At 50.1% G+C, this 25,654-nt stretch overlaps 4 protein-coding genes across 9 annotated transcripts; 3 read left to right on the top strand and 1 right to left on the bottom strand.

The window, feature by feature from the left end:
* Nucleotides 1–287: 287 nt before the first annotated feature.
* On the bottom strand, nucleotides 288–6,072 carry znf277 (zinc finger protein 277). 2 transcript variants are annotated; one of them, XM_061840640.1, is made up of 12 exons: nucleotides 5,951–6,072; nucleotides 5,154–5,388; nucleotides 4,971–5,059; nucleotides 4,818–4,900; nucleotides 4,651–4,742; nucleotides 3,606–3,716; nucleotides 3,396–3,528; nucleotides 2,783–2,850; nucleotides 2,621–2,717; nucleotides 1,941–1,983; nucleotides 1,698–1,855; nucleotides 288–734 (listed from the first exon to the last, which is right to left on the bottom strand). In XM_061840640.1, the coding sequence occupies exons 1-12, from the start codon at nucleotides 5,976–5,978 to the stop codon at nucleotides 681–683; spliced, it is 1,191 nt and encodes a 396-aa protein (XP_061696624.1). In that variant the 5' UTR covers nucleotides 5,979–6,072; the 3' UTR covers nucleotides 288–680. The 2 variants fall into 2 exon arrangements, with proteins under 2 accessions (XP_061696624.1, XP_061696623.1); XM_061840639.1 differs by having other exon boundaries at nucleotides 1,698–1,872.
* Nucleotides 6,073–6,136: 64 nt separating this feature from the next.
* Nucleotides 6,137–10,608, top strand: immp2l (inner mitochondrial membrane peptidase subunit 2). 4 transcript variants are annotated; one of them, XM_061840661.1, is made up of 6 exons: nucleotides 6,137–6,277; nucleotides 7,724–7,887; nucleotides 7,963–8,066; nucleotides 8,769–8,834; nucleotides 9,574–9,676; nucleotides 10,241–10,608. In XM_061840661.1, the coding sequence occupies exons 2-6, from the start codon at nucleotides 7,753–7,755 to the stop codon at nucleotides 10,367–10,369; spliced, it is 537 nt and encodes a 178-aa protein (XP_061696645.1). In that variant the 5' UTR covers nucleotides 6,137–6,277; nucleotides 7,724–7,752; the 3' UTR covers nucleotides 10,370–10,608. The 4 variants fall into 4 exon arrangements, with proteins under 4 accessions (XP_061696645.1, XP_061696646.1, XP_061696644.1 ...); XM_061840662.1 differs by lacking the exon at nucleotides 6,137–6,277 and adding an exon at nucleotides 6,284–6,635; XM_061840660.1 differs by lacking the exon at nucleotides 6,137–6,277 and adding an exon at nucleotides 6,706–6,827.
* Nucleotides 10,609–11,011: 403 nt separating this feature from the next.
* Nucleotides 11,012–13,527, top strand: pdcd2l (programmed cell death 2-like). 2 transcript variants are annotated; one of them, XR_009798027.1, is made up of 4 exons: nucleotides 11,012–11,660; nucleotides 11,908–12,101; nucleotides 12,167–12,544; nucleotides 13,231–13,527. XR_009798027.1 is itself a non-coding variant. In XM_061840646.1 (3 exons), exons 1-2 carry the CDS (start codon nucleotides 11,201–11,203, stop codon nucleotides 12,498–12,500), a joined length of 1,053 nt encoding a protein of 350 aa, XP_061696630.1. In that variant the 5' UTR covers nucleotides 11,014–11,200; the 3' UTR covers nucleotides 12,501–12,544; nucleotides 13,231–13,527. The 2 variants fall into 2 exon arrangements, 1 of the variants encoding a protein (XP_061696630.1); XM_061840646.1 differs by having other exon boundaries at nucleotides 11,014–11,660; nucleotides 11,908–12,544.
* An 8,069-nt stretch (nucleotides 13,528–21,596) lies between these two features.
* myod1 (myogenic differentiation 1) lies at nucleotides 21,597–25,276 on the top strand. The gene is made up of 3 exons (XM_061840652.1): nucleotides 21,597–22,390; nucleotides 23,702–23,768; nucleotides 24,101–25,276. Exons 1-3 carry the CDS (start codon nucleotides 21,854–21,856, stop codon nucleotides 24,220–24,222), a joined length of 726 nt encoding a protein of 241 aa, XP_061696636.1. The 5' UTR covers nucleotides 21,597–21,853; the 3' UTR covers nucleotides 24,223–25,276.
* Nucleotides 25,277–25,654: the final 378 nt, after the last annotated feature.

The following is a 25,654-nucleotide window of genomic DNA, read 5'->3' on the forward strand; positions in this document are numbered from 1 at the left end:
GCCCGGGCCCCCAAATCCAACAGCGTAACCCTTCCTCTCGTACACCCACCCCACGCTGCTCTTTCATAATAAAACTCCTGCTGGAGACCGCGGTGACAATTAGGAGCAAAAGATACGAAAGGCCAAACGACATCGTCGGATCTCTTAGTTGCTTTTATTATTTCAGCATGAAAGTGTACTGCCTGTTTTTTTTTTTTTTTTTTTGCAAGTCACTCAATCACTTGCTTGGGAAACACCCTCCAAAAGTTCCAAATAGATTTTTTTAATTATTATTAAAAATCTTTGATTTTTGTCCCCCCCCCCCCCCAAAATTAAAGTACCTAGCAAAAGGGAAAATATTCAGTGAATTTGTTTGTTTGTGTAGGCGGACAAGTGTGCGGCTCTTTATGCAATGATTAATGAACAGTCATTCACAGCAACAATACTTTATGCTCATTTGATCATCAACATTTTGCTTCTATCTGAAAATCATATTTGATATATATCTTTCCATTCCAAACAAACGATGACTGGTCTGGATAGACGGAGGCAAAAGCAGCCAACCTGCCGACATAAGAACCGATCGGGGCCAGTCGTCAAGGAGGCACGCGGGCGGTGAGCTTCATGCGGCGTTTTCGAGCGCGTTTCGCTCTCCGGCGCCGTCTCCTGTCGCTGGCCCGCCGTCGCCCTCCTCGCCGTCGCTATCGGGCAGCGCGCATAACAAGGCGTCGTTCTCGTAGGTGGGGAAGTAGTACCTGAGCGGGTCATGCCGGACAAAACGGGAAACGGGTCAGGGCAATGCATTTGACCTTTTGAATGGCTTCCAAAGGTAAAACGCGCATTCTCGCTAAGGTGCACTTCTTACGCTCACAATGGGGAGGAGCTCCGTTTCAAAAGCGACAAAAACCTTTGCGACGCCTCCAGCAATTACTTGGTCAAAAAAAAAAAAAAAAAAGAAACTAGCAAAGTGAATTTCTCCTACCAAACAGACGCGATGAACGGAACTAATTTCATAGGCACCCTGATCAAGTCACAGATGTGTGTGACAAGTGTGGAATGTGGGGAGAGCGACCCCAAGTGGACAACACCTCACCTCTCACGTATGTAATATCCATTCATCTTCTCTCCATCACTCGGGTCATATATCGCTTTTCAAATTATTCATAATCTGTCGTCCCACTAATTTCTTTCCATTCTTAGCAAAACACGGTGGTGCTTTGCGAGGGGAGATTAAAGATTTATGATCAGATTTTTCATCATAGCTCACTCCATAACGCAGATTGGTATGATTATTCCTGTACATTACCTTTGAAAAATGTTTGCCATCAATATCCTAATCTGTGTTTGCATACTTTTCAAAGAGCCGGCGTTCTGAAATAGCGCGAGGGGAGGAGGGGGCGATCCCCGACGGCAACGGCGGGCACGCCACGCGCAAACCACTTGCGTAGGTCTCACCGCTTTGTCCCGGTTCCAGTGAACGGCAAACAAAACCGGATCAAAGCGGCCGTGAGAGCTCGACAACGGATTTGTTTACAATCGTCTAACTTGTAAATATGTATTTAACTTTTGTCCCAATTCAGGAGCATTTTAGCAAGTTCAAACAAAACTATCACGTCAACAACCCGCAGCCAAGCTCGTTAGCGCCGCACGCGGCTTCGTCACGCAACCAACGGAACGGCTTCGGGATTCCCGCGTCCGGGCCCGGCGGCGCCGCTCACTGCGGTTGGTTCCAGGCGGCGGCGGGCGGCAGCATCGTGGCGTGCCGCCGCTCCCGCAGGTGTCTCAGGACGTCGCCTCGGCAGCCGAACTGGTCTCGGCAGGCGTGGCAGCGGTTCTGATGGATCTGGCGCCGGATGAAGTTGACCACCTTCACCTGCTGATAGAAGCTCAGGTCTGACCGCGAGGTCCGACGGTACTCTTAGACACGGGAGCGCAAGACGGACCGCGGTCGGCCGACTTACTGAGCTCGGCCCTCAGATGCTGGAGATCGAAGTCGTGAACATTCTGGAGAAAATAAACGAGAACTAAGAAAGCAGGCAAAAGTATTGCCACGCAACGCCGAACATGCGGCGTTGGGAACAGGACTCACAGACACATCAGCTTTATCCTCTGCATAGAACATCCGATATTAGTGCCGTACTGAGGAGCTTCGAGAGGTCTCATAACACAGCGCATCTGGACGTCTGCCTCGCACCGCCCCCACGCGGCAAAGGTGGGCACGCCGGGAGCAGCAGCAAGCACAATTAACGCACTTTGGCGATGGCGTTCATTAATTCGTCTTTTGACAAAGTAAAATAGTTTGGACTCGTTTTGAGACGCGCAGGATGTGGGGGTGGGGGGTAAAAATAAATAAAAGTACAAATGTTTCGGGGACACAATCAGGAAGTGAATCAAACGTGGAGCTTAGACCAAAGTAGACGTGCGTGAAAAGTGAAGAAAAGATGATTTGTCCAAAAGTGCTGAGACATGCACATGAAGTGCAAAAGCATTTCAGCACACAAGCTGCAAATATAACGATAACTTTTCAAAGTACAGGTAGGGGAAAAGCGAAACGTGCACAAGATGTTAGGGGGACAAACAAAAGTACCCACAAAAAAAAGCGAAACACGTCAGCTCGCCCATCAGAACCGGCCCCAAATACCTTCATGTGAGCGTAGACGTCGTCCGCGGCGTCGCACCGAAGGTCACAAAACAAGCAGACGGCCGACAAGGGACGAGCGCGCCAGTCGGACCAGTCGCTGCGGACACGGAAGCGTCAGAGCGGCGCTCGAACGCCCGCCGACTCGCCCGGCGACTCGCTCACTCGTCTTTGTCGTCCGGCAGCTCGCGGTCGTCCTCGCTCTGGACTTCCTCCCAGCTCTTCCCCAGCTCCTGGCGACGGGAGGTCACACGATTGGGGCCCGTTCGCAGCCTCTCCCCGATTTGTTTTTGTTTTTATTGCTCTCCGCGTACTCCAAAAACAAAATCCAACCAAATAAATACTGCAAAATGTTTTGGCTTTGCAACGTTTCGAACGTCGGGCTTTCCCGCGAGCCGCAAAAACGCGCGTCTTTGCCGTTGCACTGCATTGTGGGAGGCGGACCGCGCTGAACGTAAACGTTACCGTTTGGAAAAGACTCAATTAAACTGACTCTGATTTGTCAGCAAGGTCTGAGCATCAGAAAGGGATCTTTGCCCATTCGGGTTGACATTGCACAGCATTTATTTTTCACTTCATTTCAACGGGACACACTCGCTGGCTCGGCCAAAGGGTTCCGCAACGCCTCCGTCGGCAGACTTTTCCACTTTTTTTGAAGCGACGCGATATTTTTGGACTGGGCGTGTGCCGCGACAGCAACGCGCGGCTGAGCGCGGAAAGTTTCCGGAATGCGGACTCGCGACTGCGGACACGCTTGAGCGCGGCGACGCCACTTTACCAGGTAGTTGATGATGTAGAAGCGGTCGTATTGTCGGTTGGCGGGGTTGATGCGGCGGTGGCCCTTCTTGCGCATGTGATCCTTCAGCGTTATTTTGTCCTTGAAGGTCTTCTCGCAGTACAAACACTGCAGGCTGACATCGTGGCAAAGACACGGTTACGCCCCGACGTCGTCACCCCCGCCAAAAGTGTGACCAGCGCGTCTACCGACTTGTCCACTTTGCTCTGCAGCGTGTCCAGGAGCTCGTTACAGTAGACGATGTTGTCGGGAAGCCCGATGCCGAACGCGTGCTCGCGGGCCATGTGGTTCAGAAGGTCGGCCCTGAAAACAGGTCGCGGCGGCGGCGTCGTCATCGTGCCGGGAGAAGACGCACGCATTCACCATCCTTGTTCAAAAGCGGAATATCGTCATGCTCAGCGGCTCAGCGCTGACATCTAGTGGAGGGCAAAAGACGCTGACGACATTTAGTTGTCGCCGGTGTCGTGCCGTCCCATTCTCTTCTCGCGTTTCCCCGTGCCGGGACGAAGTGCTTTCACCTCTTTCGTCAAACGTGGAAGAGGTTCGCACGTTCGCTCAAGCGCCCGCCATCACTTGTCTCGCTAATTTGCTGAATCGTCACCGTGGCAGCTGACGGCACAATTACAAGGTTGGGAATGGCTCGAGACAACGGGCACCTCACTGGTCCACATTCATCGCTCAATGACTTGGCACACGCGTGTTTTTTGAAGTCCCGAGTGTATATTTGGTGCCGGCGGTTCTTTGTCGCCATACTAAAGCTGCTCCGACCACGAGAGGCAACCTCCTTCTGTGCCTTGTCACACAAACTCAGCCACTAAAGCAGATTGTAAATAACTAAAGTAACAAATCTGCAACGCAGCGGGACCGCGACGCAAGAACGGCGATATAGCAGAAGATTTCGCTATCTGTCCGCCGTGACGATAGCTTGGAGGGACTCGTTGTTTCCATGACGTGGAGTCGCATCGTCTCAAGTGTAAAACGATTTGTGCAACGCACGTTTATTGGGCTTTGATTGAGACATCTCAGAGCCACCTCATCGGCCTTTCTTCGCGGAGGATAAAGACGATACGCCCGTGACTATTGCTATCGTGTCTCCGTGTGTAACCTGCAACACACCACCGAGTTCTGCTTCAAGTTGCTTTAAAGTTACCGACAAGTGACACGTCGAGGCCGAACGTGAGAATGACGGTTTCACGTCTTTGTTTTTGGTTGAGTTTGACATCCGGACGCGTCCGACCTGTTCCCGGCGAATTCGTCGCTGCAGAACATGCAGACGCGACTGAAGCTGCGGTCTTCTCGCTCCTTCTGCTGCTGCTCCAGCGCCGTCTCCTGAGGACGCAGTTGGCCAAAAGTAAAGAGAAGAGGAGGAGAGGCCAGACACCGACACCGACACCGACACCTCACCAGACGCTTTTGCTGGAGCTTCTCTCGCAGGGCGCGGTCTTCGGGAAGGATGTCGCAGAGCAGGAAGTAACTCTGCTGTTTCTCTGAAAGGTCAGCGGACGTTCACGCGATCCCACGTGCCACGCGCCCAAATGCGCCCGTTTGGGGACTCACCCACGGGCCCGGTGGAGTTGGTCTTGATCTCACTGCAAAAATCAGTGATGGGCTGCTCCAAGAAGCGACCTTTCCAGTATAGCAGATATCTTGTGTGGAGGGAAAAGATGGAAACAAGAAATGTTAAATATACCGTGTGCCCAATTGTCCTACGTCCAGGTGAGACTTTTGTGTAACCTTTACTTTGGAAGGTCTGCGACGAGTTTAACGTCGGCGATGACCAAGTTGTGCTGCAGCAGGAGGTGTCTGAGGAGGACGTCTTCCTGCGTCGCAGGAAGCGACTCCGGGCAGAAGAGACACGAGAGCGTCTCCGCTCCGCCGCGAGGTGAACCGGGACGGCGGGAGTCCGCCGGACCGCCGGGAGCGGGATCGGTGGGCTGCTCTGGGAAACACAGCGGCTCCAGGATACGGTCCGCACCTTGACACCACATGGCTTTGCACTTATAAAATGTCTGTTACTTAGAACATCATGTGAATTCAGATCTGGCGTGGGGACAAAACAAACATGGGTCTTGTTTCTGTCTCATTCTCGCACTCTCGTGTCGTACCCACAATTTACTGCGAAACAGAGCAAGAAGTTTATGTTTGTTGTTGGTGGTGGTGGTGGTGGTGGTGGGGAGGTTAGCGCCAGTTGCGTAAGGCAAATGATAACTGCCTGTTCGTTTGACCTCGCTTCCAAAAATTTGTCAACGTCTTAGCAAAACATATGTGAGCAACATTCCTACATGTATGTACATAATGGGATAACAAAGAAAGCTGTCCATATTCGCTGTCGTTAACACACACGATTATGATATAGTCAGTTTTCTTTGTACCAGCACCTAAAGACGCCTCAAACGGGAAGCCTATAGAAGGTTTTGCTGGTGGTTTTACGAACCGACTCTATCACGAGTTAACATTCTTCTAATAAAACTTGACGAAGGATAATAAAAAAAAAAAAAGAATCTAAAAATGACAAAATTATCAAAAACTAAACAAACCATCTCCGCTCCCGTCGCTGGCAGCCATCTTGCTGCAACAAAGGCCAAAAGCGACTCTGATTTGACCAATCAGAAACCGCGAAATTCACACGTTTTAGGGGTCAACCGACTGCCAGGTGCTCCCAAATGAAATTAGCATCAATATCATCAGTGTGATACCGTTAGTGTGAATCCACCATATAAAAGTAAAATTAAATAGAGAGATTTTAAAAAGCGAGCGTTGGACGACATAGTGCTCAAGTGGTAATTATGTGCAGGCAGGCCAACAGACTTTAGGACCCAAAGTTGACTTCCCCCGCCAGCATCAGGAAGTCGGCGTTCATGCTGGTGGGTGACTTGTTAGCCTTTCTATTTCAATAGTTTAGCTCAGCTTGCTAGCTGTCAGTAATGTTCTCCTCCTATCAAAGGTTGACGTCACCGGGAGTCAAGTGACTTCTGCGTTGTTTTAATCTTTTTCTTTCATTATTATTAAGCTATTTGCTCTTTTCAGCCACCCGAACTCGGTGAATTTAGCCACGTAGCTAGCAGTTAGCTCGAAAGACACTCCAAGTAGACATTCACAGCGTGCGTTCGGGGAGTCACTCCAAGCGTGCTGGCAGGACTCCAGAAAGTTGTAAAACTCCGAGCGTCGTTGGAGTGGGCTATTCGGTTATTCGGAGGCGCTCTGACTGAGGACACAGAGCAGGTGGACACATTCAATATGGCGGACTCACTGACGTTTCCATGCAAATGGAAGCACGTACGTTCGTAAATTCAAGAAAAAAAACTGAGCGTGCTGTGCAACCCCAAACACTAAGCACTGTAGTCTGAAAGTGCAGTATGTTGAATTTCCGAACTTACCCACGGTGTCGGGCTCAAACGGTCACATCCATTATTGGTACGTTCGAAAACTCTGACCGGAGCGTTGTTGGAATGCGCCCTTGGGTTGTTCCTTCCTTTTTTTGGGGGTCGGTTGTTAACGAGTATGGGCTGGAAAAATGCTCCAGCAGAAACTGAATTTCTACACTTGAGTAACTGTATTCAGAAACAGAATTTGAAAAATATCATTTGAGTTTGTATTGTTCAATTTGAAACGTTGCATTCAAAAACAATCTGAATAGTATAATTTGCAATTGACTATTAGTTTGAAACTGAAATTGAGTAAACTTGAACATGAATGTAAGAATAAAAAAATCTGCAGTGACCATTGAAATATGTTTTCACATTCAGTGCAATCCTTTCAGATTCAGTTCATTCAACAACTTCAATATCAAATTAGCTTTGACACCCATTCGGGAACTGCAATCGATCAGCGATACGCAGCTCTCATTTTCGGTCAATCGGCACCTTTTGTTTTTAAATCGCTTGACATGGAGACTGCACGGAAACTCCAATGTTTGCTGCTTTGCAACCGCTGAAAACTAGTATCCTATTCACTATTTTATTCGGTTTTGCTTCAATGACGCACAGGTACGTCATGTACTTTCTTACATGGCTACCTATTAGCTGTTGACTTCCAACACTGATGGTGATGGTGATGGATCACCTGGAGGCTTTTACCGCCGTGGTATCTTCAAGGGAGTCACAGTTCACTGAGCTTTCTTGGAATCTTAACATCATGCAGCTGTTTGCGGCTGAGCTGTCCGGTCTAACAGCTGGTCGCTAAAGCTAGCAACTTCTGACATGCTCCACATTTGAACCTGTAATTATTTTGAACATAAGATCAACAAACACGGAGGTAAAACGCTTCTCTGCATTTACTGACTGATGCCATTTCCCGCGCCGAACCCCCAGCTTCCCGTCAGCTTCCCGTCCCGGTGAGCATGGCTCAGGGGGCCACGCGGGGCCGCCGCTACCTACGCGCCTTTGTGAGTGGCTTCTTTGTGGCCGTGCCCGTCACCGTCACCGTCCTGGACCGCTTGGCTTATGTGGCCAGGGTGGAGGGGGCGTCCATGCAGGTGAGGCCAAAAAATGACGGCAAGGTGACGAAAGCAATTGAAAGCAAGAAATGATGAATGCGCGTGTTGATGCAGCCTTTCCTGAACCCGGAAGGAGCGTCTGAGTGTGACGTGGTTCTGCTGAACCGCTGGAGTGTCAGGAAATACCACGTCGAGAGAGGAGACATCGTGTCTGTCATGTGAGTCCCTTTCCGAACACCCGATAGCGTGCTAGCACCTTTGCCGATCGAAGACTTTGGATCGTAAATGTGAGACAGAACGCAGTTTGGTCCACGCGGTGGAACCTTGGTTTCCGTAATCAGTCCGTTCCAGAAAGCCTCACTAAAACCCGAGTGTATGTATCCAAAGCCACGTTTTTCATAGGAAATCATGTAAATGCAAGTAATCCGTTCCAGACATACAAAAAAAAAAAAAAGGAATTTTTTTTCAGAGGAACTACAGATGCGGCAATTTACTTGTCTGCTACTAATTGATTATGAAATTATTTTTGAATGTCCGGAACGGATTGCTCGCATTTACATGATCATTTTTGAGAGTTTGTTTGATTTCAAGTTGTCCAAACTTTCCTGCATTTCAGGCTCCGAACATCAATCATTGTCCGATTTGCCGTCCTCTGTGAGACTGAATTTTGAGTTGACTCAAAACGAGACATTTGCAAACATCAGCAGACTGGGAGGCTTGTTTTTAAGCTTACGCTCTGTTGAAGCCCCCCCCACTTTACAAAATGGCATCGGATGACCGCGCGTCCATTCCGAGAAATGAACGGCGGAGTCTTGCGCAAGAAAAAAAGGGATCCAAAAGCAAATCTTAGCAAAAGTGAGGTTCCGCTGCACGTGCGACCGTCGGATCGGCCCATGGTTTGTTTGTGTGCGGCGTCTCAGGTCTCCCAGGAATCCCGAGCAGAAGATCATCAAGCGCGTCATCGGCCTGGAGGGAGACTTCATCAGGTAGTCGCCGTGGAAACTTCACAACCGTCTTAGCATCCTGTCTGCACTTCCTGTGAAAAGCGCTTCACGTGTCCCACGCGAAGGGACGAAACAATGTTAGATTTTTCAAGTGGACACGTGGCCTGGCCCGTACTTAAAAGTACTCGCCATTTTGGTCGTATAGTTCATCACTCTGTTGCACGGTGTAGCGCGTTCGTCTCACAGTTCTGCGGAACGGGGTTCGAGTCTCGGCCCCTGCCTGTGTGGAGTTTGCATGTTCTCCAAGTGCCCGCGTGGCTTCTTTTCTCCGGGTACTTTGCTTTCCTTTCACACGTTCATTGGACACTCTAAATTGCCCGTAGGTGTGAGTGTGAGCGTGACTCTTATACGTCTCCGTGTGCCGTACCTTTGGCCGGCAACCGGTCGAGGGTGTACCCAGGCCTCCTGCGCGATGACAGCCGGGATAGGCTCCGGCACTCCTGCGACCCTCGTGAGGATAAGTGGCTCTGAAAATGGATGGATGAACAGTCAATGTATTAATGTGCTAAAAGAGTAAAAATCCAAAATACCTTTCCATCTTATCATTTTACCAGTTCAAAAAAAGAATTCAGAATTGTGCAAATGCTCGACGGGGCAGATAAAAGAACGACGCGGAGTCCGCGTGAAGTCGACCGCGACGGGTACACGACAATAGAAGAAGAACCCCGAGTGCGGCCAGTTGAAATAAAAGCGGTGGCGGTTGTGGATCTGGATCTGGCAGGACTCTGAGCTACAAGAAGAGACACGTGCGAGTCCCAGACGGTCACGTGTGGATCGAGGGGGACCATCACGGCCACAGTCTGGACAGCAACACCTTTGGCCCGGTAAGCGAAGTCGCCCCCCCCCCCCCCCCCCCTTTGCCCTCCCGTTATGTTGCCGAGAATTCAAACTACGTTCCAACACGGACAGAATCCCGCCTCCTTCCAGAGTCCAAATTGCGAGAGGTCCACCTCTGATTAACATGTCGAGGTACTTGTTTGGGTCATTGATAGAAATCCAAAATCTTATTTCAAATTGACAGTGGAGAAAATGCGCCAGCGTAAACACTTCCTGGCTTGCTCTGTAATGTCGGTCAGAAAATCCACAAAGATGTTGGCCAAGGTGAGCTGATGACCAATCGGGCGTCACTTCGGTGTAACCTCGGTTGGATCCATCACGCCACTTAACTGGGACCACCGGGGTGGTGTCAAAACCCCCACCGCAAGTACTGTCGTGGGACTCTTGGGTAGCGACCCGCAGTCCGCCCGGGTTCAATTGACCCGGGAAGTTCAACCTAACAGGAGGGTTAAAGGTCAGTGTGCAAGTGACGAAAAGGTGGCCTCGGCATTAGTTTTGTCACGTGACTTTTTTTGGTGGTGGTGGGGGGTTATCTTTGTTCGTGTGCCAAGGTGTCGGTTGCTCTTCTTCACGGCCGCGCGTCGCACATCGTTTGGCCGCCGGGCCGCTGGCAGCGCATCCGGGCCGGTCTCCCGCCGAACCGGGCGCCGCTGTTATCCCTCGACGACGACGACCAGTGAACGCCGCTCGAGTACGCCATCTAACTGTGAGCGTCTCCTGCTGGCGGGAGGCTGCGTGGCGGCGCTGATGGCGAAGTCTTCGGCATTTAGGATGAAAGCCAACTGACGGGACGAGAAGAAGTTCTGTGGCCGTTTTTTTTCCTTAATCAGGGTGGAATGAAAAGATCAGAATCATGTTGACTTGCATCCATTTTCCATGCCCAACTTTAGTTGACAATAAATCAAGTTGAGATGACTATGACCTCACGTGAAATTGGAATTTATTCGGTATTCAAATAGTCACAGGTAAAAAATTTTTTTACACGTAATTATACTGAATAACTTTTTTTTTTTTTTTAATTGGGGAAAGGTTGAATTTTTAAAAAAATGAAATGAAAAATGTAGAATTGTGTTCCTCAGAATTTTGGGAGATGTTAAACCTTTTTTGAACTGACTATTCTTAGCTGTTGATTTTTAGCGTTTTTATGTTAAATTGTTTGAAGAGGTTGAATTTTCTTCCACTACTTTGAGACGTTGGATTTTTCTTTTCCAAGTTTTTATTTGTTGTATTCACAATCTGATTGCGATCGATTCAATGCTCTAAGAATGAAATGACATGGATGACTGGCAAAATTTAGGGATAATGTTTTTTTTTTTTTCTCCTCCTTTCTTTGAGTCGTTTTCCAGTTGACTTCCATCAGCACCTGCATGAATTCCGCTCCTGCGCTGTGGGTGGCGCACGTGCGTACGCTTAGCGCCAGTGGTCGCCTGGCGAAGAAGTCCCCTCTACTGCTTCCTAACCGGCGCGCCCGATGACGTAAATTGGCTGCGCCGATTCCGCGAGTCGCCGCGATGGCGTCCGCCGGCCCGGAGTCGACCCTTCTGGGCGTGTGCGACGGCGAGCTGGACGAGTCCAAGCATCGCTCGTCCTTCGTGACCAACAAGGTGGGAGGCGTCCCGGACCCGGCGCCGGGCCACGCGCGCGCGTCTCCCCGCTGCGGGCGCTGCTCGGCCCCGCTGGTCCACGTGGTGCAGGTTTACTGCCCCCTCGGGAGCTCGCCGTACCACCGGACCCTCCAGCTGTTCGCCTGCGCGGCCCCCGAGTGCGGCGGCCGGCCGGAGAGCTGGACGGCGCTCCGCTCTCAGAGCCTGGAGACGGAAGACGGAGCGGCGCGGAGGTCCGGCAAGGCCGAGGCGGCGACGGAAGCGCCTCTGTCGGCTAGTGACTGGTGCGCCTCCGCCGACGACTGGGGCGTGATGGAGGACGAGGAGGACGAAGACATCGCGGAGTCGCTCCCGGAGGCAGAAAAAGGTACAAACCGAAAACTTCGGGCTCTGTCTACTACTGCGTCACATTTGACGGCCACCAGGGGGCGCTACTGGGTGGTTCCCCGACTTTTTTTTTTTTTTTTGCTTCTTGGAGAGGACATTTTCACGCACACCCATTTTGAAAATCTTTTCCTCCACTTCCATTATTCCTTGGCAATGAAAAGTTGGTGGTTGCCCTGGCGCCCCCCCTCCACTTTAACTGCCCACTCGGGGTTTGCGCTCGCTTTTAGAGGATGTCGGCCGACCGGACGCCCTCGATCTGGCGGAGCCCGGACCGGAACCGAACGTTCCCGTCCTGCGAGCGTTCTTCGTCGCCGTGCTGGACGAGCGGGACGCTGAGGAGGAAGTGGAAATTGAGGAGGAGCGGTCGCACGCTGAGAAGCTGCTGAGGGACTACGAGAAGCGAGAGGGAGCGGTCGCCGAGGTCTGCGAATTCGCCGAGACGTACGAGAAGAGCGACGCGCGTCACGGCGACCGGGCCTTTTCCAGGTTCCGGAAGAGGATCTCCGCGTGCCCGCGACAGATTCTGCGCTACCGCCGCGGCGGCCAACCGCTGCTTATGTCGGCCGACGAGGCGGCGGCACCGCGGCCGCCTCCGCCGTGCGCCGGCTGCGGCGGCCCGCGGACCTTCGAGCTGCAGCTCATGCCGGCGCTCGTCGGTCTGCTGAGCTGGACCCGCGGGACCGAGACCGGGTCGCCGCCGGAGTTTGGCACCGTGCTGGTTTACACGTGCGCCGCCAGCTGTTGGACGTCCTCGGAGCGACGACCCGTCGCTGAGTTCTGCTGGGTCCAGATGGACCCGGACCAGGAACTCTTCAAATGATGCGGCGGCGGGAACCAGACGAGGAGACGGAAGGTACCTTTTTGGTAAGCGGCCGTTTTGCATGTTAGCGGCTTTTATTTTTGTCACGACAATATTTTTACTGAGAATATTTGTTTGTGGGGAGGGGGCCAGACTTATCGGGCAAAAAAGATGCTCAATCTTCTTTGTTGTGTCCATCTCGATTATTACGTCTCTATTTACATCCCTTTTAAATGTGACAGTCTACAAAGTGCTTGAATAGTTTATCAAGAGTGGAAATACTGTCTATTTAAATAAATGGAAAAATATTAACAATGTGGTGGAACAGAGTGCGATGTGTCACTTCTGCCAGCAGAGGACGGTGTTGGCCGCCTCATGAGAAAAGAGCTCCATGCCATTGTAGAACGCAAATATGAATAAACTTTCTGTTTTGGCGTTTTAAAGGAGAAAAAACAAAAAACTCAAAACTGAGCCAGCTCATTGACAGGCCAACGTCGAGCTGGAAAAGTTCACTGGCACTCGCCCGCCATGTTTGAACTCGAACGTCGTCACTGTTGATGGCTGTAATGGACTCCAAATGAACGGCGACCTTATAATCGCTGGTCCCGGCCGGCCTTGGAATGCGCTGCTTTTGCGTTTGAAGGATTTTGGCCCAACGGTTCTGTTCCCAAATTCAAGTTGTAGTTTTGCCAGCCGTATTCGTCCTCATGATGGCGGCATTGTGTTCAATTGATAACTTTTATATTTTCAGGCAACAAACAGGAAGTGAAGTGAAGTGAAGTGAAGTGGAAAAATGGATTTCTAAGCAGCAAGCGTTGCGCCGGCGCAAAGTCAGGACGGTCCGGAAGTCCCACCCGCTGCGGCGGGACCAGTGCGCTGTGTCAGCGCTAATGTCATCAAGGACGACGACGAGAGCAACGAGAAACAGCACCTTTTGAAATTCCCATTTTCAATTTCTTCCCTGAGACGATGACAATTTAATTTCCCCTTGAGAACAGTCTAAAATTTGTTTTGCAGTGGACATCAATAATGGATGTTATCTCATCTATGCCGTTTTTTTGCATGTTAAAGTATCGTTATCAAGATTGATGATGACATGAAAGTGGCCCAGCCGCCAGGAAAAAAAGTGCAACTTTTGCAGTGACCACAGCGCCTCCTGGTGGACACGAGGCGTAAGGGCGACAGCTCAAGTTCGTGTTAACGCGCAAACCGGACGAGGTTTCGTGGATCTTGGTGTGGTTGTGAGTACAGCCGTGTATATGACACGTCTTCATTGCTCCAAAATAGATTTGATTGAATTTGAAGAAATGATCTTTGTTTCACGTATTTATGCCAAGGTGCGCGTACGTAGAGTGAATCGCGTATCCAACTTTTGTGGCATTTTTCCATGGTAAAATCGGTCAGAAATCAAGTGGTAAGCACGCCTGTGTCGATTTCTCCGTGGCCCTTCGCTGCGACTTTGGCTTTGAAAAGCGCCGAATCATTTTATTCATTTTATTTTGCTCCACATCCACTCGGGAAAGTCACCGCGCAAGCCGAGGTCAAACCCAAAACATTGGAATTCATTTTCATCCTTGGATCGCTCTGAGGTCAAAGTTCACGTCCAGACGGCGCCTCCTAACGGGATCTCGACCTTCGCTGAGTTCCAAACAGGTTTTGGGTCGCGCGGCGTCCACGGGCCATCCCGCCGGTCGAACGCCGCACGGGGGCGTCGCCGTGGCCGCGACGCAGATGTGCAGCCGGGGAGCCATTTTGAAAGGCCCCGACGGTGGCGACCAATCCTGTCGACGTTGTAGAGCTTTATATTTTTTCCCTGTCCCGCTCGTCGGGTTCCGTTTCCCGTCAGCCGGCTGCGCCTCGTTGGCCCGTCACTTTCTCGCCGTCAGCTTTCCGTATTCCCCCCACGTGTGACGTGGACCGTCCGAACGGGATCCGGCGGCAAATGAAAGCAAAACAAAGGCGGGAGCCCCCCCCCCACCCCCCCACCCCACCCCCATCGGGAGAGACGGCGAGCTGACCCTCCAACAATGGGCGGGTCCAGATGGTCGGGATTATGTCTCCTTAAGGTCATTAGCTTCACACCCCCCGCTTAAGTCCGGGATCGGCGGCGTCGTCCTCGGAGCCGGCGCTCCCGTCCGCGGGAGGTCCGCGAACGCATCACGCCGGCGGGGAACCCGAGAGCTGGGGAGGGCTTACCGATTCCCCACCGCAGTTTTCGTGTCAATTAGACGGCGGACATTCGAGACGCGCTCGCCGCCCGACATCTGCAGGGGGGGGGCGGGGGGCTTTACTTTGGACTTGGGCTGCCATGAAATCCCTCCAGCAGCTTAAATACTTCTCTGTCGCGCTCATAAGAAAAATGAACTCTTGAAATAGCGCAAAATTCTTTCGTAAACTTGAAACTGGGCAATAGAATTCTGAACGTGTTTCAGTTTCCGTGACAACCACCGGACACGCTCCCAGATCCCCCCAAAAATTGCGAGGGCCAATGGTTGCGTGGCCTGCGATTGGCTGGAGACCGGTTGAGGTCGGCCCGCCTGAGGAGAAGCGAGGCCGAATTTGGACCGACGCAAGGAAAATGGGACATTTTTCAGTTGTTGAAAATCGCAAGTGAACGTTTGCCATCTTGGATTGGAAAAAAAAAAAAAAAAAGTCCAACTTTTTGACACGGCGCCCTCTTCCTTCTTTTTGGTGTTTTGCATTTGCACCTCTGGAAAAAAAAAAAAAAAAAAAACAACAACAACCCCAAACTTCTGGATCTTTTGTCCGGCACCTCATTTGTGCCGATGCGAGTACGCCAGTCCCATAAATAACAACTTTACTGGTCTTCAGAAACACGTCCAACACAAAATAAAAACACCTTCGGATTCGATGAAAAGGAAGAAGAACCACAGGAACCCAATAAGCCCAAATGAGACCAAGAATGCAGAACTAGGGGAAAAAAAAAAAAAAAAAGACCGGAATAAGATCAGTTAAGGGGAACTTAAGGAACCTCCGGGGTCCTAAAAGTGCAAAACCAAATCCAACACGTCGGCCAACGTCTCGCGTTTCAAAGCCCGCTGCCAGCTGGGGAGCTCTCGCCCGCCCGCTTGCTCGCCCGCGCTCTCTGTTTGCCGCCCTTCAAGCTAACCGATTAGCCCAACAATTTATTATTATTTAAAAATGATAATAAAGCTGTTATAGATCACTACGAGAGGCAAAGATGGAATTAGCTGTGGCACTTCATCCCATCTTGCGTGTCCATCTTTTCCTCCCCCCAAAATAAAAAAATAAAGCCCTTTATTTTGAAAAAACTCAAACGATCAAAATCTGACTTTTTTTTTTTTTTTTTTTTTTTTTGTGTAGAGCGCTTTCAAAAGTCAAGCACAGAGTCAAAAAAATACCAAAACTCAAAAACGCATTTTGAGAAATAAACTTCATGATTTGATATTTTGGCACTTTGACTTCAAAGTTTACACTTGACGTTGGTTTGCTTCCCTCTCGGGGGGTAACCGGACCCCCCCTTGTCCTCAGTGACCCCGTCCTTCGTCGACCCTCGTCATCATCACGGCAAAACAAAGGCCGCCTGCGCCACTTGGAGCGGGATGAGGGGGGTCAAAGGTCACAGGGGACGCGGCGTCGGCGGTCCAGATGTTTTCCGCGCTCGACGTATTTGCCGAGGGTGCCGAATTGCGGGCTTGAGCGGCGCCAAGTTAGCACGCTCGGCGTTGTGGGTAATCTTGGCACGCGACGCTTGTTGGGCAGCAAAATCAAGCGCACGTCTGCCCGCCTGATGATTGACAGGTGGGGCAGGTGGTCCGTGTGTGTGTGCGTGTCCCACCTGTTGACTTGCACGCACGAGTGCAGCTTGCTAACCCCCTTGACCTTTGACCCCATGGCCAACTTCCTATCCCCGCGGGCGCGGTAAACGTCCCCCCTGTACGCCTTACGACCCCCCCCCCCTTTACTCAGCCCGTAGGTTGACGCAAACGAAGCCACTGACCCGCTCGTCCGTGCTACAATTTCTACGCTTGTCTACGTGTGTCCATTTTTCTTCTTATTATTTTCGAGTACGTTTGTGTTTGTGCGTCTTTTGTATGAACGTGTTTGCGCGTAGCAGCTGACGCGCGCCGGTGGTCGTTGCCGCAGTTGTCGTCGACGAAAACAACACATGCGCCCCCCCCCCAGGATGAAGACTTTGTAGCGCTGTGGATCCCAACCGGCGTGCCGTGGGAAATGATCCAATTATTTACCAAAAAAAAAAAAAAAAAAAAGGATGTTTGCTCCTCCAAGTGTCGAATGGCCTTTTTTTGCAAATGGCTGCGACGTTTGCGGGCTCACTCAAGGTGCAAATCGGTGTACTTGCCTTTGAGCAAAGGAGCAACGAAGCGGCCATCGTCCGCCCGGCATTCGACGTCCCGGGTTGCAAAGTTGTCGCTTTTGACGCGGACTGAAATTTTGTCCACGTGGGGTTTTGTCGGCGTTGACGTCGCGTCCGCTCGTCGCCGTCGACCGATCGGCGCCCTCCCTCCCGCCTCCACGTGTGCCTCGTTGTCCGTTTTGCGCCACATCATCTTTCCCGTCCGTCGTTTGTAGTTGTGAGTATTTTGTTTGCGATTGACTTTTGGATCCTTTGTATTTTTGCGTTTGGCAGAGATTTGGGGGTGTCCTCCACTGCCGCCACAAACCCCCCCTCCCCCCGTGTACACAAACACAAAGCGCGCGTCAAAGATGAAGAGGCACGAGCGGACGACGACGCGCGGCGGACCAGAAAACTTGTTGCCCGTAGGGGGCGCTGCGTCAGGGACTCCCGCGGGACTCTCCGGTTGCAGGCCCCCAGACTGGCTGGCACCCTCCAAGAAGCTTCTTCATCCCGGAGACAGCTGTCGTCTCCGTGACGACAGCGCGGACCAATGGCGTTCCGTCCCGTGTCGGCGCAGTTGGCCGCGAGCGGTAAACACCATTCCTTCGGTCCCGCTGAGGCGCCGCAAGTCGGGGGGCAAAAGAAAGACGAGTCAAACAGTACGCGGATCGGAAAAGAAAAAGCGAAAAATCTTCCTTTGCAATATCTCAAAAGTACTTTTGAGTGATCTCGCTCCTCCGTATTGGTGAGAACCCAAATATGAATATTCATACCGGTAGCGGTCACAAACATCTCCAGTTTTAAGTCCAAATCCTTCAAGTTTGTACAAATGTAGAATAAAAAAAAAAAAAGAAAGCCAAAGGGGGCAGCAGGCGGGGCTGCCGTTAAGAAGTGACCTTTGACCCTCAGCGGGGTCGCCGGCGCGCACACCGGCAGGTGAAGGCCTCCAAAAAATTCCTTTGCTTTTTTTTTTTGGATTCGTGATTTTCTACGTCGGTTTTGCAACATTTTGTCCGTTTTTTTTTTTTTTTTTTTCATTTCCGAAATCAAAACTTTCTTCCCATTTTGTATTTTGAATCGCAGCTTTATGAATCGTCGCTTCGCTTTTGATCGTCGGGTTGATTTTGGTATCGTTTCATCCGTATTTTAGTGCAATATGTAACCCATAATTATGCGCCAGCGTGGGTTAGCAACGTCGCTTTACTTTGTAAAGACGTCACGGCCGACGTTTGCGGACAATCTGACACTCGCGCATTCAGTACATAGCGCACACGCGTAGACAGAAATAACGTTGGCTCACCGGATCGGCTTGCAAATGTAGCGTGCGGGCTGCGACGTAGGGGGCGCTGCCGCCGTGTGTCAGATGCTTCTAGAACCTTCCTCTCTACCGACTCGTCCCTCTCGCCAAGCAACGTGTTCCCGTCCGTCGTGGACACTTCCGAAGCTGATTCCAGGGACAAGGTACAGGAAGTTCAGCGGGACAGGAAGTCGCCGTCGTTCTGCGTGTCGACCCGACGTTGAGCCCACTTTTGGGCTCAAAAGGTTTGGTGCGTTGGTTCGGGTCCGACGACGACAGCTGCGAGCCAAGTGACTAAAAATACCCCCCCCCACCCCCCAAAAAAAAACGCCGGCTGAAGTCAGCAGAGCAAACGTTTGGGAGGCATCTGGAAACTTCATACGCTCGCTCGCACCCCCCGGCCGGGAGCTGAGGGAATCGTGCGAGGGGGAAAGTCGAACCACCGAAGTCTCGCGTCCGCCGGTGTCCCAGTACTTGCGTCAACGAGTACCTCTCCAAAATATGGACCAGCGCTTCTTGGCAGCGGACAGGAAGTCAGTTTACAAACAGGAAGTGGACTAACACCAGCCTACAGGAAAGGAAAGGAGAGCGGACAGGAAGTGGACTTGTACCTCTCCGGATTTTAAAGCGTGTCTGCTAAAAACAAGAAGTAGATTAGCACCTATGCTAAAAACAGGAAGTAGATTAGCACCTCTGCTAAAAGCAGCAAGCTGATTAGCACCTCTCCGTCAGTGGACTAACACACGCCACAAATCGCAGGAAGTCAACAGTCGGCAACCCACGAGGAAGTGAATTAGCACCGCTACGAAGCATGCACAAAATCCGCTAACGCCTCTTTGCAGATAGCGAATGCTAATTAGCGCCTCGCCTGGCCACAGCGTACAGGAAGTCCTAAGCACTGCTCCATTACCTACAAGAAATCCACTAGTACAAGAAGTGACGTAAAAGCAAAAAGTCATCTTGTACAGGAAGTGGACTAGCGCGTCTTTGCAGTGAACAGGAAGCTAGCTGACAACCGAGAACAGGACTGGGACCTTTTCATAGTGTACAGGAAATGGACTAGCACCTCTTTTATCTCCTGCGCATTCCATGCACACTAATCTGGTACCGGAAGTTTACTAGTAAATCTACGCTGTACAGGAAGTCATCATCATCATCATCATCATCATCATCACTTGGAGGATTCAGAAGGTACTGGAAGTGAACGAGAGCCTCCTAGAAGTCAACTAGTACTTCTCTCCAGCACACGGCAAGCGGAGAAGAACTAAAGCTAGCGTGCGTGCTACGTTGGCATTTCGTTGAAACTCGTTAAGTGCGCCTGTGATGAACCCGACTAAAGCTGTGAAGTTGTCGTAGTTGTTGGCCTGCCTGCTCCGCTTGTCGCTGACTTAGTAACGGTGACGTCACCTGCGCAGTTTTGCATCCTCGACAGTACGTAGCCACACGTGTTTTAGCATGGGAATGTAAAAAACAAACAACTGAAATCTGGTTGCACATGTGTGCACACCCTCTTCCGCCGAGGGGTGTGGCTGTCTTCAGAATCAACCAATCACTTTTAAAGTTGCCTCAAATGGGAATCCGTGCACCGCTGGCACGATGTTCAGTGCCTGCGTGTTCGGGGTCCGTCCTGGCCTGGAAGACCCAAACCGCACGGATGGGGTGTTGCTGGTTGGTATAGTGATCCAGTTTTTGACAAAGGGGGGCAGGGCTGGGGGGGAGGGGTTACGGCAATATGCCAGCCTCATGCGAGTGTGGAAAATTCAATTAGCTGGCGCAGTTCGACTAAATCCACCGAGGAGAAAAGCTCTCAGGGAAGCGGCGTGACGCAACGCTGCAAATATTTTGCTGGCTCCAGAAGTGTCGCTAACGCTAACAGCTAACAGCAGGTGTTGGTGCGTTTCAGGACGTTTATGCGCTGAAACCCGAAGCTCAAACTCCTCTCGCACGTCGACAACCGCGCCAAAGAGCGCACGCCGGAGCGCGCCCAAATGCGCTAACATGTTAGCGTGCTCGTGGCCGAAACCTCAGTAGGATGTCACCTAGCAACTCTGATTTGTCATATTCAGAAAAAGGTTCCATGACTTCCTCTCCACTGTTTTGGACATCGGGATTTTGACGCATCTCCACAGCGTCCAGAAGTCAACTAGCAAACACATCATTTCTGCAAGTAGCTAAGTCACTAGAGCGAGCAAACAAAGTGTACAGGAAGTGACCGAGCACCTCTTTACACCTTGCAGGTAGTTAGTGCAGCAAGTCGAGAAGCGACACTAGCATTAGCATTAGCCGCATCACATTTTGAGCTTGGCAAAAGGTCCCGCCCACTGATGTCAAAAAAAAAAAAAAGAAGAGAAAAGAAAAGAAAAGAAAAGAAGAGAAAAGACTGGATGGCTCATTGGCCACCAAAACGGAAGTCGCCATCCGCCATCTTGAAACAAGCTTGCCGACCTGTACCTGTACGTGGTTTGGTTCCACGTGTAAGTTCGAAAGATTTTCTTTGACGCTGTAAAAGTTGATTTGTAAAGGCTTTTTTTTTTTGTCACTTGAACAAAGCGAACATTCTGATTGGTCCCAATGGAGTCGGGCTGATGAAATAATCACGTGACCGAAACGCCATCCCGACACACGCATTTGCAGAGTGCTGAAGTTTAGCGTGGGGGGGGGGGGGGGGGCGCACGGCAACCGGGATTTCAAAGAGACTCAATGAGAACTCTGGGGAGGCCGCAGAAAGGCATTGTGGGAAGTGAGGCCTTCGTGGAAGGCGACAGCTGGCGAGCTACGAAAAGACGTCCAAAAAAAAAAAAAAAAAAAAAAAGGCCTCAACGTAAATTGCGGCAGGAAGAGAAGAAGAAAAAAAGTCGGGGGGGGGGGGGGCGAGTGGGCACCCTCAAGAAAGCCAAAATGAAAACGGGAAAGCAAAGAGAAAAAGTGAGACAAAAGCAGCATCCGAACATCTTCGTCCTCGGTTCCGTTAAAGGGTTTTCCTGGGCTCGCCTGATGACGTTTGCCGGTTTTGTACTCTTAATCCTGTTTGGCTACTTGATATGACGGCGCTTCGGTCGGCTATAAAAACAATAAATACATACAAATTGGAATCGTCCCGTTCACACGGAAATGAAACGTTGGCCAAACAAATCGGAATTGACCCGCAGAAGCACAAGAAGCGTGTTGACGTTCGTCACCTGCGGGTTCAAAGGTTACGGACCACACAAGTACCCGCGGCGAACATCGCAATGGAAGTCGTGGCCGTCAATATTATTATTTCCTCGCACATGCATGCATGTTGTGACTCGTGCAAGACGTTCATCGAGAAAACACGCACACACGCTTATTTTGGAGGGAGAGTGACGTCACTGCAGGTGACTCACCCAACCGTCTCAAATATCGGCTTCCTGTGATTTTTTTTTTTTTTTTTGCAGAACTTACACGAAAGGAGTAAAAAAAAAAAAAAGTTTGATATTTGAAGCCGACGTTGATTTCTTTTTGTTGCGCGTGCGTCAGTCATCGGATCCAAAGCGGCTCCCGATTGGTCCTCGTCGCGCGCGTCACTGCGCCGCGCCCGCCCGCGAGTGAGCCGCCGACTACAAAAGTGTCGGAGCGGGCGCGGGGGGCTCCGGATCGAGTCCACGTGCTCCGCAGCCCCCGCCCCGACCCGCCTCCCCCCCCCGTCCCCAGTCCCCAGTCCCCAGTCCCCGCTCCCCTCGCGGCCTCGCGGCCTTCGGGCCTTCGGGCGCCACGATGGAGCTGCCGGAACTGCGGGCCTTCGCCGACGCCGACGCCGGCGACGACTTTTACGACGACGCGTGCTTCGACGCGGAGGACGCGCGCTTCTTCGACGAGCTCGACGCGGATCCCCGCCTGGCGCACGCGCACGCGCCGCTCCCGCCGCAGCAGCACCCGGTTGAGCGCGACGAGCACGTGCGCGCGCCCAGCGGGCACCACCAGGCGGGCCGCTGCCTGCTGTGGGCGTGCAAGGCGTGCAAGCGCAAGACCACCAACGCCGACCGCCGCAAGGCCGCCACCCTGCGCGAGCGACGCCGTCTGGGGAAGGTCAACGACGCCTTCGAGACGCTCAAGCGCTGCACGTCGGCCAACCCCAACCAGAGGCTGCCCAAGGTGGAGATCCTGCGCAACGCCATCGGCTACATTCAGGCGCTGCAGGCCCTGCTGCGCGGCGACGCCCGGGACGCCCGGGACGCCTTCTGCCCGCTCGCCGACGCCTACGGCGGAGACTCGGACGGCTCCAGCCCGCGCTCCAACTGCTCCGACGGCATGGTGAGTCCTCCCGCACCCCGCGAAGCAACGGACAACCATCAAAATCGGAAATTTCACACTAAGCCGACTCCGGCCCTCCGCAGGCCTCTTCCGGCGCCCCGCAAACGGTCTCATAATGGAAATCGCCAACTACTCCGTCTTCCATTCTCGCAATATTTCATCTTCTACTTTTCTCAGATGCCCATCAAAAAAACAAAAAAAAAAAAAAAACACTTTTCCCTGCCTCTTCCTCCCTTTCCTCTTTTTTTCCTTCTCTTTCGTTCCTTTTCTTCTCCCCGCTCATATACAAATGAAACTTTTGACCAAATTGAAGAAATGATCGCAATCGCGTTGTTGTTCTTACCCGGAAAAGAAATAAGAAAACACTTTTCAAGACGTTCACGACTCTGATGAGAGTGAAGATTTTGTTAGCCCCCACCCTCCAATTAAAACAAAATCCAATAAGAAAAGATCCCGGTAGGTTGTAAATGTTTTTCCTTTAGCTTGTGTGGAAACATGAGGAGAAGCAGCTGCAAAATAATCGTTGACGAAGTGTCATGAAAGAGTTTAAAGGGGGGGGGGGGAAATCCCGCAAAAAAAAAAAAAAAAACCACTTGATGTGGTGATGTTTGTGTTTTTATCCATTTTCCTGAATGAATTTGAATTCTTTTTTTAAGTAGACCAAAGAATAATAAAGTGAACAACTGTGTCAGTCGCGAAGGATTTTCTTTCCGAAAATGATTTTTTTAAACATGTGTTTCTGTTTCTTTTTCTTCATCGAAAAGTTAAATAAAGTTCAAACATTAATTGCTGGAACTGACAACAGAAATAATAACTTGGTTTTCATTTCCAAGTCAAAATTTTTATTTCATGCTTTTAGGAACTTTAACGTTCGACGGTTTAAAAAAAATCCTTCCAAACTTTTTCGATGTCTGTCAAAAATCTTGATGTGCTCATAAAAAAAATCGGATTCTTTTTAACGAAATGAAGGAAACAATCGCGAGTTGAGATAAAAACATTACAAGTCAATGGGAAGCATTATGATGAGTGTAATCGGAAAAAAAAGAAAAACTACAAAATGAAATATGTTAAACATCAATCTTTTTCACAAAGTCGTTAAAAGAATAAGAACAAAACAAAACTCATTGAAATTGTCGGAAAAGGCCCAAATCGTTTTGACCGATTTGCTTCATCTTGATTCGAGTTTGATTTGAAAATGATTGGGGGAAAAAAAAAAAAAAATCTCCAAAATCTGTTAAAGTCAAAACGTGGTTGCCATTTGACGACGACGATGATGATGATGATGATGATGATGACGATGTCGCTTTGCAGACCGACTTCAGCGGGCCCGCCACGCGACCCCCTTCGGACCCCAAAACCTTTTGGAGCGACCACAAGGGTAAGGCGAGCCGATGACGTCACGCTCCTACAAAAAGCAACACGGCGGATGTTCAAAATGTGTGTGTTTTTTTTTTTTTTTTTTTTTTTTTTTTTTTTTTTTTTGGGGACAAGATTTTATTCCCCGAAAAAACTTCTCGATGATTGGCTCGATGACGTGTTTTGAAGTCACTGTAGCCCAGAGGAATATCGCATTTCATTTCACACTTCTTTTTTTTTGATTTTGCTCGTTTGTATCATCATTATTATTATTGTTATTCGTTGAAACGTTAGGCTGACTCTATTTTGGGTCGATTTCTTTCGCTCGCGCTTGCTGACGTCACCCTCGTTCAGGTGGCGAGCGCGCGCCGGCGGCGTCCAGCCTGGATTGTTTGTCCAGCATCGTGGAGAGAATCTCGACCGACGGCGGGGACGCGCCGCCGCGGGACCCCAAGCCGGTCTACCAAATCCTCTAGCGCGGCGCCGCTCCCGGAAGGCCGCTTCGAGGCCAGCGCCGGGGGGCCTGCGCCGGAACTGACGTCACAACGCCCTCCGCCCGAGGAGAAGCCTGGAGGTCACGTGACGACGCTCCGAGAAATCAAAATGACTTGTCACCATAACGAGATGATTTCCAAAATAGCTCTCAAACGTTGACAGCCGGATATTTTGCAAACGAACCCCCCAAAAAAATGATTGATTATTGAGGAGATTTTCAAGGGCTCTCTCGGCCCTTTCGTAGTCCTTGAAGTGCTTCCACATTTCTGCTGAATCGCAACTAAAAATTCGGAAAAATGTGAAAATTTCGTCAAAAGCGAAAATTCTTCCTGCGTCCTGTCATGGATTCGGACTTAAACAAACAAACAAAAAAATGTTTGCACCCTGCATCCATTTTGATCAACACGAACAATAATAAGCACACACGATGTTATTGAAATGAGAAAAAGATGAATTGTCACCGCCCGCCCCCCTCCACAAAATGGCAACGCATCCCGCTAATGAGCAGAAATTGTCATGATCGTAACAATCAACAAAATCGATCATAGCGACCGAGCTTACATTCCTCCACCTCAACGAGAAAGAAAAAGTTGGCGAGTCGATTTCTTTCTGGCCCCGCTTGCAGCACAGGACCATTTTCTTTTATGATTATTACTATTCTAATTTTTTTTTTTTTTTTTTTTTTTTTTGGTGTACACTTGAGCTGGAGTTGTAAATAAGAGCGTTTGTTCAATGTATTTAATGCCTTCCTTCCTCCCTTCCTTCCTTCCTTTTTCTTTCTTTCTTAGTTTTTGTTTGTCGTGAAATAAGAATGTTAAACTTTATATTTATACAAATGGAGTGACACCACAATTCTAATAAATATTATACTTTATTTATACTAAACCACTCTCTTTGCGTGTCTGTGTGAGTGTGTGTGTTTTTTTTTTTTTTACGTATAACTTTTGTATTTATTCTCACGGACAATTTTATTTATTTTACGAAATGAAACTCGACTAACAAACATGCTATATTTGTTCAACATGCAAAAACTCAATGAAATTGCATCAAATGATGAGAATTGTTATCATTTCACGTAACACGTGTTAATTATTCAGATGACACACTTTGACTTGGAAAAATAAGAAATGATGACTGATGAATGTTACGCCAATAAACGAGTGTGACTCATCGAAGTTGTGAAATTACATTTTTAAAATGAACACAAAATACCTTGTGGCATTTTCTCTTTCAAGCGTCAGAAAAAATGCTGAATGATATTGGAATGAAAAAAAATGCAATTTTCATGAATTCGTCACCTTGAATTGACCCCTCCGTGGATATTGCGCAATCGGCGCCACTGACCAATCAGAGGCCCGTTTTTTGCTCCCGCCATTTTCTCAGACAACATTGCATGATCCAAGTGTAGGTTTA

Source organism: Syngnathoides biaculeatus, chromosome 14 (genome assembly GCF_019802595.1).
Source record: "Syngnathoides biaculeatus isolate LvHL_M chromosome 14, ASM1980259v1, whole genome shotgun sequence".
Classification (NCBI taxonomy): Eukaryota; Metazoa; Chordata; class Actinopteri; order Syngnathiformes; family Syngnathidae; genus Syngnathoides; species Syngnathoides biaculeatus.

What these genes read in the sequence shown, in the direction of transcription:
- znf277 (XM_061840639.1), bottom strand. Translation starts at nt 5,978, where the DNA reads ATGGCTGCCAGCGACGGGAGCGGAGATG. An exon ending in TCTACATCATCAACTACCTG is followed by an intron (nt 2,851 to 3,395) that starts GTAAAGTGGCGT and finishes TCCCGTCGCCAG; the next exon opens with GAGCTGGGGAAGAGCTGGGA. An exon ending in GCATCTGAGGGCCGAGCTCA is followed by an intron (nt 1,873 to 1,940) that starts GTAAGTCGGCCG and finishes CCTCGCGGTCAG; the next exon opens with ACCTGAGCTTCTATCAGCAG.
- immp2l (XM_061840660.1), top strand. Translation starts at nt 6,770, where the DNA reads ATGTTGAATTTCCGAACTTACCCACGGTGTCGGGCTCAAACGGTCACA. An exon ending in AACGGTCACATCCATTATTG is followed by an intron (nt 6,828 to 7,723) that starts GTACGTTCGAAA and finishes CCGAACCCCCAG; the next exon opens with CTTCCCGTCAGCTTCCCGTC. An exon ending in ACAGCAACACCTTTGGCCCG is followed by an intron (nt 9,677 to 10,240) that starts GTAAGCGAAGTC and finishes TCGTGTGCCAAG; the next exon opens with GTGTCGGTTGCTCTTCTTCA.
- pdcd2l (XM_061840646.1), top strand. Translation starts at nt 11,201, where the DNA reads ATGGCGTCCGCCGGCCCGGAGTCGACCCTTCTGGGCGTGTGCGACGGC. An exon ending in GCTCCCGGAGGCAGAAAAAG is followed by an intron (nt 11,661 to 11,907) that starts GTACAAACCGAA and finishes GCTCGCTTTTAG; the next exon opens with AGGATGTCGGCCGACCGGAC.
- myod1 (XM_061840652.1), top strand. Translation starts at nt 21,854, where the DNA reads ATGGAGCTGCCGGAACTGCGGGCCTTCGCCGACGCCGACGCCGGCGAC. An exon ending in CCAACTGCTCCGACGGCATG is followed by an intron (nt 22,391 to 23,701) that starts GTGAGTCCTCCC and finishes GTCGCTTTGCAG; the next exon opens with ACCGACTTCAGCGGGCCCGC. An exon ending in CTTTTGGAGCGACCACAAGG is followed by an intron (nt 23,769 to 24,100) that starts GTAAGGCGAGCC and finishes ACCCTCGTTCAG; the next exon opens with GTGGCGAGCGCGCGCCGGCG.